Source organism: Balaenoptera physalus (genome assembly GCF_965194825.1).
Source record: "Balaenoptera physalus genome assembly, chromosome: 12".
Taxonomy (NCBI): Eukaryota; Metazoa; Chordata; class Mammalia; order Artiodactyla; family Balaenopteridae; genus Balaenoptera; species Balaenoptera physalus.
In genome coordinates, this window is record NC_138897.1 from 82,402,866 (window position 1) to 82,415,945 (window position 13,080).

The following is a 13,080-nucleotide window of genomic DNA, read 5'->3' on the forward strand; positions in this document are numbered from 1 at the left end:
CTGTCTGACCTGGAGCGGCCCGGGACACAGAACTGCCCCTTCCTCCAAACACAAGGCCCATGGTCTTTTCTTCCAAGGACGTTGTGCAAATTAGCAGGGCTGGGGAGAGGAGGGGAGAGAAAACCCGAACAGGGAGCAGGGGGGACGCGCCCATGTCTGTGAAGAGGCCTTGCTGCTTCTCCCACAAAGGACCCAGAGAGGAGAGGCCGGGAGGGAGGGGCCCTGGTCTCACCTTGGCGTCCTGCTTGGTGAGGAAGTCGACGAAGCCGAACCCTCTGTGCCTGCCCATCCCCGTCATCTTCTTCGGCAAGCGGACGGTCTTCAGCTCCCCGAAGGTGCTGGGAATAAAAACACGGGAGTTTCAGAATCGAGGCCTGCAAAGGGGGCGGGGGGAGGCAGGATCGATTCTCACCCGCTAACCCTTTCCAGTTAGAAGAGAGGATGCCCGCAGATGCACACGGGGGGGGTACGTGTGCACAGCCAAGTGCACGAACACTCGTGTCAGTGTAAGCTCCCCACTGGCCAGCACGTGTCCTGGGGGCGTGCATGGGTGGCCTTCTCCCTCCGGCCTGGCCATCACGCCGGCAGGGAGGGAACCATCAGACTGGGTATGCCGTTCCTCTGGGGATGGAGAATTTTCCGTTCCTCTCTGTCGGGCGGGCAGGCACACTGGTCCTCCCCTTGCCTGGGGAGCAGGGGTGAGGGGGTGGGGTGAATATCCAGCAAGGGGGATCCAGCCCCGAGCATGCATGGCTGGGCTGGGGAGGCACTGGGCAGGCCAGGGCCCCGGACTCGGGGTTACCACGGACTCCCCATGGACCCCCACGAATCTGAGTAAGCAGGGCGAGTCCCTTCTCCCAGAGCTGGGACCTGGGATGGTTCTTCAGCGCTTGGTGCTTGAATGCCACACAGCCACGCCCTCTAAACCCTACTCCTCCTGCCTCAGGGTTTTGATATCTGCTAAGCCAAAGTCAGGCAAAGCTGACTTTGGAGGAGAAAAGTCAGGTGTCCCCCCCACCAGCCAACAGGGATCAAACAGGTAAACAGGGCCTCCAACCACCTCCCCAACGCCCCCTCTTCCCCTGGATAAACCTTTGAGAAATTCCCGGACAAAAGGATTGGGCCTCCCTTGCTTTCCTGTCTCACTCCCCCGCCCCCAGCCCATCCTCAGGTCCATTTATCAAACATATACGCACAAATTGCTGCTGATAAATATTTAATGTGCACGGCATCTGAAAGAGGTATTATTTTATTTGAAAATCTACACACACTTGCGGGCGCCCGGGCACACGCACCTACACACGATGGTGCAGGATGCCTCGGGGCCAGAGACCGATTGGGCGAAAGACACAGTAAAGGCCGTGAGCTCTCGTGAAATGATCTAAGCTAAATCTGTGGAGTTAACCCGCAGCCCTGCCAGCATGACCAGGCATCTGCCAGCCCAATTTCTGGAGGCAGGACGGTGTGTAAATGCGGCATTATGAAGCCTCAAAATGAATCTGCACGTCTCCCCGGCACTCTCCCCAGCAGCTCCGCTCCCCCTCCCGGCGCCTCTCTGAGCAAGACACAGAAGCTGGGCTGCTGGCGCCACGGCCAGCCTCCCGGGGAGCGGAGGGGCTGCAGACGATGGGCAGTGGAGGCCTGTCAGTCATCGCAGCCGCCGGCTGAGGCTCGTGGCCCACCTGGAGCGGCCCAGAGGCTGGGCAGGTGGGGATTAGCCCGAAGGTGAGGTGCGAGAACCCAGCGGAGTCCTGCCCACAAACCCTGCTTTATTCTGCCACCTAAAGGCCGATACGCCCCATGGCAGACACGCTGCCTCTTTTTCCAGTGAAGCCCCGAAGCCTCTGTCAAGGCTAGCCTTGGACACAGAGGGCAGGGGACGCACCTATTTTCTTGCAGGCTCCTTTGGGTAAACATAAATGGCGCTTTGGCACCAAGTTCTTCAGAGAGCCACGGGGACTCTGGGGACGGTGTATCTGATGGATTCAGACCTGGTCTGAGAAGGCTGAAGGGCACAGGGAGGCCTTGCCGATCATCCGCTGTGTGTCTGGGTCATGCTGGGTGCTGGACAGACAACCTATGGGGTGTGCCGGTCTCTCCGCCTGACTCTCCACCCCTGCCCCAGCCTCCGGGCTCTCAGGCCTCGGCTTCCGTGAGCAGCCCTGGCTGATCTGCTCTGGCTGGGGATGGATGTCCCCCCAGGGGTCAGGGCCCACTGTGCTTCAGGGCGCTTCGGTGTGGACGCCTGGGTAACGCTCTGCCTTCCCCTGGGGCTGGAATTCAGCTCTGCGAGAGTGGAAACCACACCTATCTTGCCCATCACGGGATCTGCAGCAAGGTGCCCCAGGCCTGGCTCAGAGTGGACGCCTGGAGGTAGTTTTGGAACGAAGAAACAGCAGCCCTGGAAGGGGGGACACGACCATCGGGATGTCGCACCTACGCTCAGAGGGTGGTGATGAGGATTCCACGATCCAGGCCACGGCTACATACGAAGAGCACAAATGTTCATTAGTGTTGGTCTCACCGCCCCCATTTTCAGACGAGGAAACCGAGGCTCAGGGAGGTAGCGGTTCTTGCGAGTAGGTGGCAGGGCCAGAGTGTGAACCTGGGAGCGTCTGATGTGAAGCCGGAGGAGCTCTCTCCGCTGCACGACGTTTCACCCTCTTCAGTTATCTGGAGGCGACCAGCCACTTTCAGGAGCGGGGCCTTCATTCTGAGGCTTGGCCCCGTCTGGCACGAAGAAGGAAGGCCGTGTACGGGGGTGGCGAGGATTGCGCTGTGCAGGGGGGTCCAGTGACTCGCCCAAGATCCCAGGGCAAGCGAGGCCGACTCAGACCCAGTTCCTCCTGCCTGCACTGGGTGCAAAGCCCCTGCCTCTGCCCACAGGGGCTCCAACTTCCCGTCCCCTGATGGTCTCAAAGGCCCCTGCCCAGTTCTCCTTAGCCGTGGCTCATTTCTGGGACCTCACCCGTGTGTGTGCGCATGAGAGACCGAGAGAGGGAGAGACCGGTGAGGTTAATTCCTCCCTCTCTGCAGCACACTGCAAGCGGTGGACGCTCTATGCATGGTAAGCAGCTGAGGGTCCGGAGAAAGGCGATGAAAATAATTAAAAGGTGGAGAAAAAAAGCTGATGAGAGAAGCCGAAGGAGCCATGCTCACGTGGCCTGGAGAAGCGGCATTCGGGAGCTTGGCAGGGAAAAGCCAGGACGGAGGGGCACCCTCGATCCACGAGGGAGTTGAGGGTGGGGACCAGGGAGCTGGGGGGCCGTGGGGAGGTCACTGCCCGTCTGGGGTGTCCAGACAGACACCTGCATGGCCAAGGAAATGCTGTGTCCCAAGAGCCTAGGAGCTTAAAAAATCACGACACGAGAGAGCGAGGGCTTCCAGAGCAGCTGGAAGATTAGGGTTAGATCTTAGAAAGAACTTCCCGATTCCCGTGAAGCCCCGGAATGAATGGCTGAAGCTTCAAGACACCGTCATTGCAGCTGTCACCCCAGTGACCGATGACAGAGTGTCTGTGGCGTGCTAGGCCTTTTAAATATACCGTTTCTAGGTACAACAATTGTGGGGTAAGAGTCACCGCCTCCTATTTTTACAGATGAGAAAAGCAAGGGCCAAAGAGGCCAAGTGACCTGCCCAAGCCCCACGGCCCGGGACTCGAAACTCAGGCGAGCTTTCCCTCCCGGCTCAGGAAGGATGGCTTCGGCTGCTTGTGTAACTACTGTGTGGGAGAAAATAAAGCCGATACTAATGATCTCAGAGAGATATCAAAAGAGAATTAAAAAGAAAAAAAAAAGGTTGGGGCAGGGGAATCGATGAAGTACCTTTAGCTCCTTGGAGATAAGCGATATATAAATACCAGCCATTATTAAAGTTCTTATCTGACAGCAAAGCCCACGGAGCCATTTTTAAGAGCGGCTTTTGCAGGAAGTTCTGCGTGTCTCCTGGGAGCAGAGGCCTGGGCGTGGCTGGGCAGGGCCGCCAGGGACCAGAGAGGGAGGAAGATGACGGGGCACCCAGGAACCAGCCCCCCCCTCCCGCCAGCCCAGACTCTACCACTTGGGAAGGAGACACAGATGCTCCCCACTGTGTAGATAATAGAAACCACAAAATAGCAATTACTGTATCAGAAGCTGTGAATAAAGAGGACATACGGGGCTTTTAAACATGGCCCTCCTTCCCTCCCCCACTATGCTCACACTTCAGTAACAAACTCACACCTCACTTTTCCAATTATTTCATTCACCTCGGGTTCACCAATTACTCCTCCACGCCGCAGCCCCGCCCCGCTCCGCCACGCCAGGAGCACGTGACTGGTGGGGATCCGTGGGTTTTTGACAACTGGAGTTTGTTGTCACGTTTTTAATTTCTTTCGAGGTGCAGTGGGGGTGGGAGGGGGAAGAGGAGGAGGAGGTGGGGAGGGCGCACCAAGGTGTGGAGCGAGGCAAGCCAATTATGCCTGGGCCTCGTAAACAAGTCCAGGCATGCAAATCGTGTTGGCACACAGGCCTGATCGCAGACACAATACGTGTGTGTGTCTCGCGTGAGTGAGGGGATCCCCTCCCCTGGCGCCCTCTGACTGGACCTGCCACAGCCCTGGATGGCAGCTGCTCGGCGGCGGGGGGCGGGGGGGGGGGTTGGCTCTGCTACTGAAAGGGATGAACCATCCTCTCTCTCCTCCTCGACTGAAGTGATGGGATGGGGTGGGGTGCGGTGGGGACAAGGAAGTGAGGGGGAGACAGAGAGAGCCCTCCAGAGATGCCGAACCTGATGATTTTGCAGCTGTGCTGATGCCTGGCTTTGGGGGTTTAATGGGCAGGCTGGGAGGCCGGCCTAACCTTCTAGCCCGCACGCTGACACCAAGTAGGGGTCGGGCACACCCCAAGGAGCCTAGGCCCCCCTGCTCCCTGGACACAAGTCCTTATCACTCTCCTGTTTGGATCCGCTGGAGGAACCAGAGTCCCAGCAGGAGTGCTGAGTCACGTGGGGAAGTCTGTTGGCCTGACTTCCCTACACCTGCACTCAAGGCACTGCTGAGGGGAAAAAAAAAAAATCAGCTGCCACAACAGTGTGGTGTGAACAACAATGAGATAAAGGGGTGGTTTTGTGATAAGAATAAACTGCAGGCCTCTTTCTGTTCCTTCTGTAGTAAGAAAAAAGGGCTAAATCTCTTGGCATCAAAAAGCCTTTCCAATATACCACCACCAATTTTCTAACACACACACACACACACACACACACACACACACACACACACACACGTAATATCCATTATTCCCCCTGTCCTTCTCAGTGCCATGTGCCCCGCGGTGTGTTAAATATCAGCTATACATGATCTCACAACAGCCTTATGACCTAGGCACTGCTATTCCCATTTTATAGATGGAGAAAACTGAGGCTCAAAGAAGTTATGTGATTTCTCCAAGGTCACCCCCTGAGTCATTACCTACGACGGGGGTGAAGTGACTTGTCCAAGGCCCCACAGGTGGTAATGAGCCAAGCTGGACTCCAAGTGGGCAGTTTGTCCCTGAACTTGTGCTTTGCTCACTGGAAGTTTGTGTGGTCTGTCTTGTCTATTAATAATTGGCCAAAGGGATCTGTGTGCAAGGTGCTTGGGGGAGGCAACGGTGGGCCAGACATCAGCTTTGCCTTTAGGGACCCTTGGCTGGTAGGGAAGAGCTACAGGCAGGCAGTGAGCCCCCTGCGGCCCCACAGACCAAAGAGGACTCTGGGATCAACCCCCCCATCTCAACTGCTTAGGGTCCACAGCCTGGGGCTTCTGGTCCCCGCTCACTGCTCTCTCTTCCGTGCCCACATCCTAAAGAAGGGTCCACCATGAACTCACAGAGTAGTTCCCACGGGGTGAATGAACGTGGCAGGTTGGCAGCCGCTCTGCCCGGTGTCCCGTCTCGTGTTCCTCTTTCCTTACTGAGTCGCCATGTGGCTAAGGGCCCCAGCTGAAGCAGGGTGGCGGGACAGACAGGCTGAATGGACACCTAGAGACAAACCCACCCCTCCGTCGACGACAGGTGGTTTCTGCAGCGGAGGGAGGCTGGGCAACAGGACCCATCATCCAAACCTCCCGCTCCTGGAATGTATACAAAGCAAAGGCTTTGGTCAAGGCTGCCTCGTCCAAAACTGCGGCCTCACAGATGGGGAAACGGAGGCTAATCCAACCACACTGGCTTTCTTCCTGCTCCTGAAGCCACCAAACTTAGGCCAGGACCTATGACCTTGCTCTTCCCATAATCCAGAACTCTCCATGCCTAGCCGTTCCCACCACAGACCCTCTTGTCATTCAATCTCAGCTCGAATGCCACCTTCTCAAGGAGGCTTTCCACTGCCACCTTATTTAACGTCGCTTCCCCACGCCACCAGCCACGCTGTCACATCTGAGCACCGTCTGGAACGGCTTGTTTACTTATTTGTCTTTCCCTCCCTGTTCTAGAGACACAAAGAACACTCTAAGACGGCAGAGTCTAGTCTCTGTTGTGTCTGCAGAACCTAGGCCTGTGCCTAGCCCACAGAAAACACTCTATAAACATTCATGAAAACACGCACTTGACATTGACCGAGTCCTCCCTAAGCGCCGGGTCTCCGTCCTTCACCCGAATCATCTCACACAATGCATACGCTATCGCGATGGCACCGGCACGTCCGGGGCCGGAACACCCAGTCCTTCTGTCCTCAGGACACTCTCTCATGTTCTACAACCACACGTTATTACAAGGAGTGTTCAGCCCCCAGGGGCTCCTTCCAAAGTACCTGCATCGATTCCTTCAATTGCAAGCAGTGAGTAACAGCCAGCAAAAAGGGGGCCGGCTGGATTACTCACCAAGGAACTAGTGCCGAGACAACGGGGTTCAGAATCCTGCCCTGCTGCGTAGGAGAGAAAAGAAATCGTTCCCTCCACACAGCCCTGGCTGAGCTGCAGACAGGAGTGGGGAGTCTCAGCGAGGCTTCACCTGCGGCATCTGCTCCCCCAGCAGGTTACGCGGGTGAGGTGTGTATTGACCCCGGATCGCGCCTCTACTCCACTCGGGGGGGGGCGTGGGGAGGGGGCAGTGGCTTTGGGAGCCGTTTCATGGAGGTATATTTAAGCTCAGAGTTTCCTCCTCTTTTGTTCTCTCTCGCTTTTTAAAGAGTACCTTCCAGATTGAACTTTTCCAATTACTCACTGCTCATCACGGTGAGAACTGGATGTAGAAAGGTTACCTTATCACCACTGGCGCACTATTCCTTTCATTTTTGCCTCTTGGAGGCTGAAGAATGGCCTGGTTTCCACGGAAGGGAGAGAGGAGGTGTGGAGGACAGTGCTTAGCTTTTCTCAACAGCCTTTCACAGGGTCCTCTGCAGGCAAGCGTGACCCTCTCGTTTTCTAGATGAGGAGTCCCGGGGATGAACAGTTAAATGGTATCTCTGAATCAGAGTCTGGGCCCGAGTTCCAGGCAGAGCCCGGACTCGCCCGAGAGGCTCTGGCGGAGGGGACCTGGCACTGGAAAATAGAGGCTTCCTGTCGTGGCTCTGCCTTCACCTGCCGTGTGACCCTGGCTGAGTCGTTTCCAGGCTGGACCGATAAGAGAGAGAGAGAGAGAGAGAGAGAGAGAGAGAGAGAGGGGGAGGAAGCTGTATAAAAACATCTTGAGACGTGCCAGAGCCAGGATAATGCAGGGGACAGAACACTGGTCCCCAAGCAAAGACCTCTGGGGCCAGACAGATGACGGGAGGGAGCCAAGAGAGCTGGGGGCAAATTGGCAGAAAGGCCCCCAGCTTTGGGTGATTCTCAGACCTGTAGCAAGAGTGTCATCCAGGAGCTTGTCAGAAATGCAAAGTCTCAGCCCACTCCCCTCTTTCTGAATCGGAAGCTCTGGGGGAGACCCAGCAGTCCAGGTGGTAACAAGCTCACCTGTAACAGGTGAGGGTGATCCTGCCCCAGGTTGAGGACCACTGTTCCACCAGAGCAGGCAGGGACCCCTCAGCCCCAGCCTGAACAGCCAGCTAGGCCCAGGACTGGCAGAGCTTTCTTCTAAAGAAAGCTCTGCAATCCAGATTCTTTTAAGAAACGGGATTTTAAATATTGGTATCAAAGTCAAAACATTTTCAACACTGTGTTGCCAAAGATACCAGATGCCCCGTTTTTAGCACCTGCACATGCAAGTTCCGTTCTGATTCAATTCTAAGAGATCAGAAGGGCTGGTCTACTTCCAAAGTGATGGAATTTCCTCCCCTCCTTATTACCTCAGATTGGGGCCCTGCCCTCTCCCTCCTGGCCCCCTGCAGCCTGTCGGCCCCCTTGGTCGTCTATGTTCACGTAATGTGGGATTCTAAGCTCCTTGAGGACAGAGAGGGTTTGCCCATCACATTTGCCCCGCAGCATCTAACCAGGCGTGGACACCTTCGTGGCTGGCTACACGGGCACTGAATGAATTGACCCTCACCATTCTCCAGGACCCAGCCCCAGGCATGAAGCACGGTAGGAATTTTAATGTGCCTCGTCATTCGGGTATGATGGATCCTGCATTCACTTGGCGACTATTTCCTGAGCATGCCCCACGTGCGGGCACTGCGCTCTGTGCTGGGACAGAACGGCGGGCCAGACGTGCCCGGGCCTCCATGGGGCACAGCCTCTTTCTTGTTGATTATAAGCCGGTGGTTTTCATTTTTCAACCCTCTAGGGTTGGTGCACATCCTCAGTAAAACACTTTTGAGCGTTCATCTCCGATATATGTACACTTTTAATTTATAAGTGACGTGCACATGTACTGCTATTTCACTGTATACGTTCATCCTTAGATATTTAAAACATTTAAAAGAATGAGATAAAACAGAAATAGAAATGGAAATTGTCATGATTTCCTACTGCTTCCCCAACTGACAGTCGTAGGCACTTTTTAGAGTCCCACCCTTTGAAGGCACACAACGGATCAGGCATTGTCCTAAGTATATTTCATGTGTGACCTCATGCCGTCCTCAGCAGTCCTGTGAGGCGTGGATCACGTACCCATTTACATATGGGGAAACTGAGGCTCCAGCTGCTTAAGGGATTGGCCAAAACTCAAACCTAGGCCTGATGAAATTCTAAAACCTGTGCTCTTATCTGTTGCTCTGCACTAGAAGGGGGCCATCTGTGCATGGCTGCAGGGCTTCAGAAGAACTGCAGGCTGAACACTGCCTGCTGAATCTGAGTATACTCCTTAGGCAGATCATGTCAGAAAAAAAATTTCTGAAATCAGAGGTAACTTTTAAAAAACAACATTTCTCAAACTTGTCCTGAAAGTTGTTATTCGGTATTCTGGGTAAAAAGCATTCTGAAATTAAATACATTTGGGAGAGATCTGCCTAAACAGATTTCAGTAAGCTTCTCCGCTGCAGACCTTGTCAGTCCCTTTAAGGTATTTGATGCAGGGAGGATTTATCTGGAAGAGCGAGAGAGAAGACACAGCATTTCTCAAACTCATCCAGCCATTGACCCCCTCCTCCCCTCAAACAAGAAAACCTATCAGCACCTCCTAAGACACTGTTATTCCACGGAACACAGTTGGAAAATACAATTTGGAAGAGAATAAGAAGTAAGACAGTCACACACCTCAAGGTGAAAGGTCTTTGCCTTGAACACTAAGGTGAAACCTCGAATTCGCCAGGGACCACGCAGAGTGGGGAAATGCTGCAGGAGTCTAGTTTTGACAGTGAGGGGTCGAGTCACACATTACTGAAAGAACCTAAGTTTGGAGTCAGATGTGAGTTCAGATCCCAGCCCTGCACCTGACGTCACCTTTCTGAGGCTCAGTTCTGTCACCTGTAAAATGGGAATAATCAGCCCACCGTACAAGACTGCTGATGCCATGGTTCCTGGCATGTACTGGGAAAGAAGAAAGGGAAGTTGTTATCAGGAATGCCCTTGTCCTTTACACAGATCTGTACTGGCGCCAAGCGAGTGACACCTCCCGAGCCCTTACGATGTGTCAAGTCGAAGCTGAGAAGGAGCAGGCTGGGCTGGTCTCTCCTGGGGGCTCCCCAGGGGTTTCCAGCAAAGAGATCTGGTAAGAGGGCCAGATGTGATGTTGTGATTCTTGGATCCCTGAGAAAAGAAGCAGTTCTCCGTCTTATCCATGTGTCCTACTAGTGTTGCAAGATAATTAGAAGAAATCGTCCCCAAGGAGGCATCCGTCAGCCAGATCCAGGCCCCTGTGTCTTCCCTCGGGCCGAGCGAGCCCAGTGGAACAGCTCGTGTTCCCTCTTCCTTTCGGAAGGAGAGCATCAGGACGCAACCTCTGGCCTGGGGCGTGCATTCAGGTCAGCTCCACGCCTCTGCCGGGGTAAGTTAATTGAATACACAGTGGACGCTCTCCGCCACCTTCTCCCTCTCTGGTCTCAAGTACAGCTAATCCCGTTACAAGAAAATAAAGTGGATAATTCAGGCTAATGAAATCGTTACAAGAATGTGGCCAGCCAGAGGTGGACCTTCAGAACCAATTTAACACCCTTTGGTGTCGTTATTCTCAGTACAGGAAATGTTTGAGAGGAAGGAAAAAAAATTAGAAAGAAAAAAAAAAACAACCAAACTCTCCCAAACCTAGCCTCTTTCTGGTGGGCTTAAATCTGATTAAAGAATTAATCTGCCACATATCTTGCTTCTTGCAATTATCTCCGTGGTGCCCAATATCGCCATAGTAACTCCAGAAAATATGAGAGAAGGTGGAGAGAATCCAGGAAGTCCGCAGGCAGGGTTAAGCTTGTCTATAACTTGATACCTTTTGCTCTGCCCATTGCTGCTGCCACTCAGAGAAGGGCCACTCCCGGGCCTCCACCTAAGCACCACACTCGGAACCCTCTGATACTGGATTAGACTGTACATCCCTGAGGTCTCTATGAGGCAGGAGAGGGTGGGGTTAGCTCCCGTGCAAAACGGGGCAGGTAGCTAGACCCCCTTTCCAGGGTGGGGGCGGGGTGCTGGGCAGGGAGATACCCCTCGCCACTGGTCCACACCCCTCATGCCGCCCGCTGCCAGGTCACGGCCAGGCCTCCTGAGAAGGCTGAATGAAGGGTGGCCCCTCTACTTCTCAGCCCTCACCACCTCCATCAGCGGCTGCCCCCTCCTCTGCCACATCTACGCATACACAGAAAGGGCCCCTTCAATGTCATTTCTTTTTTTTTTTTTGCCACGCCGCATGGCATGTGGGATCTTAGTTCCCCAACCAGGGATCAAACCCGCGTCCCCTGCATTGGAAGCGCCGAGTCTTAACCACTGGATCGCCAGGGAAGTCCCTCAGTATCATTTCTTTTGGATCCATTTTACCGCTCAGAACTCTAAGGAGGACTGCGTGTCATGAACCCAGATTATCTCCGGTTGATTCCCATCAGGCCCACACCATTCTCCCAAACTACCATGGCCTGTTCTAACATCTCAAGCTAAGGGCACAAGTCTTTCAGTGATCTAAGTGGCCCTAACTGGAGACTGTGGAGGGCAGGCAGACAAGCACGAGGACGTGAAGGGAAAAGGAGACGCCAGGTCTTACAAATACGGGGAGAACTTCCACTGAGCTTGTAAGGTTCTCAAGGGATCTTAAGGGGCACATGTGGATAGGCAGAAAGTTCTAGTCGCCGGGGGTTTAGAAACTCTCCACTGATGGTCCCCCTATTCTAAGTGCCAAGCAGCAGCCCACAGCCACCAACACTGCCTTCCACTTCTGATTCATCAAGAGGAAGCCATCCCAGGGAGATTGGAGATGGACCACAGAGCAGCTCGGGGCTGTCAGGGTGCACCAACGCGCATGCCTGCATCACGGCCCCAGGGCCCCGTCTCTTCCCATCTCTCTGGAGAAGCACAAGGTGGCAACTGAACATCCAGACAAGTCTCTGGTGTCCTGACAGCATCTCTAGGAAAAGGGGCGGGATGGTGGCAGCAGCCCCCTGTATGGTTTCAGGAACCAGAGCACGAGTGGGATGCGAGCCAATGCCACCACTTAGGGGCCGAGGACAGAGACTCGGGGAGCAGGGGGCTCAGAGCACAGCAAGTCACATGTCAGCAACGCCATACAGCTCCTGCGGCCTGAACAAGGAGAAGCTGTGTGCATTCGTTCTACAGAGGATCCAGAAGGAAGAAAAGAACCCCCAGGGCAAAACAGAATGACGCCAGGAAGCCCATGCACTAAGCTTCTGCCTGTCACCCATGGGAAAGCCCTTGACCCTGCCCCCTCCCACTGAAAGCCTATTTAACTTTTACTTTACAAACTTGTTTAATTTCTTGTCCCAGAGCAGCTGAGAAGGGCAAAGGGGTTAACAGGGGCAGGTTCCTAAAAGGCCTCAAGAAGGGAGGGCTGACGGTCACAGATTAGACCAGGGCCACGCGCGCTTCCTCTGTAAAGGGTCAGATAGTAAATATTTTTGGCTTTGCAACTACTCAGCTCTGCCACTGCAGCGTGCAAGCAGCCAGAGACAACATGCAAACGAGCGGGCATGGCCGCATGCCAATGAAACTTCATTTACAAAGACGGGGCTGGCGTGTGAGCCTTAGTTTGCTGACCCCTACATTAGTCCAAAAAACCAAAACGTGCTATTAAAATGACTGGACAAGCACAGCAGCCCGGGGCTACCAGGTGCAGGGCAAACAGCAGACGCACCTACGCAGCCCCGATCTGCCCCATGCAGTGCGGCCTGGGCTCGGCATCACCGAGGCAAACATACAGACCCATAAGCCCGGTCGCTGCCCCGCAAAGGGGCAGAGGGACAGACTGCCGGGGGGCAGAGGGACAGACTGCCGGGGTGGAGGACGCCGAAGGCTTCCCACCTGGTCTGCCGACCTGTACCGGCCTTGCATTTGCCATCACCTGACTCACTCCTCCTCCTGGATGTCAGCGACGTGACATCCTACTGTGCATTTTGTTCTCCGTTTGCGTACGGTCCTCCTTCCTTGCTGGACTGCTGAGTGGCCAGCGCCCAGAGTGGGGCTAACGGTGTCTGGCATGCAGTAGGTGCTCAGCACAAACCGCATGTGGTCCCTCTTATGACCCAGGTCCTCAATATCAGAAACAGGAAACAGAGAGCGGGGAGGGGACCAGGTACCTGATGCCTTGTTGGATG

General features: G+C 54.6%; 1 protein-coding gene across 2 annotated transcripts in view; it reads right to left on the reverse strand.

Annotated features, from left to right (window-relative positions):
- The window catches only part of RBM19 (RNA binding motif protein 19), a 124,379-nt gene that overhangs the window by 35,491 nt on the left and 75,808 nt on the right, over window positions 1–13,080 (reverse strand). For both annotated transcript variants that reach the window (XM_082416784.1, XM_082416785.1), the window contains exon 22: window positions 233–338. In XM_082416784.1, the coding sequence (XP_082272910.1) occupies window positions 233–338 (106 nt within the window). The remainder of the gene's footprint in view (window positions 1–232; window positions 339–13,080) is intronic.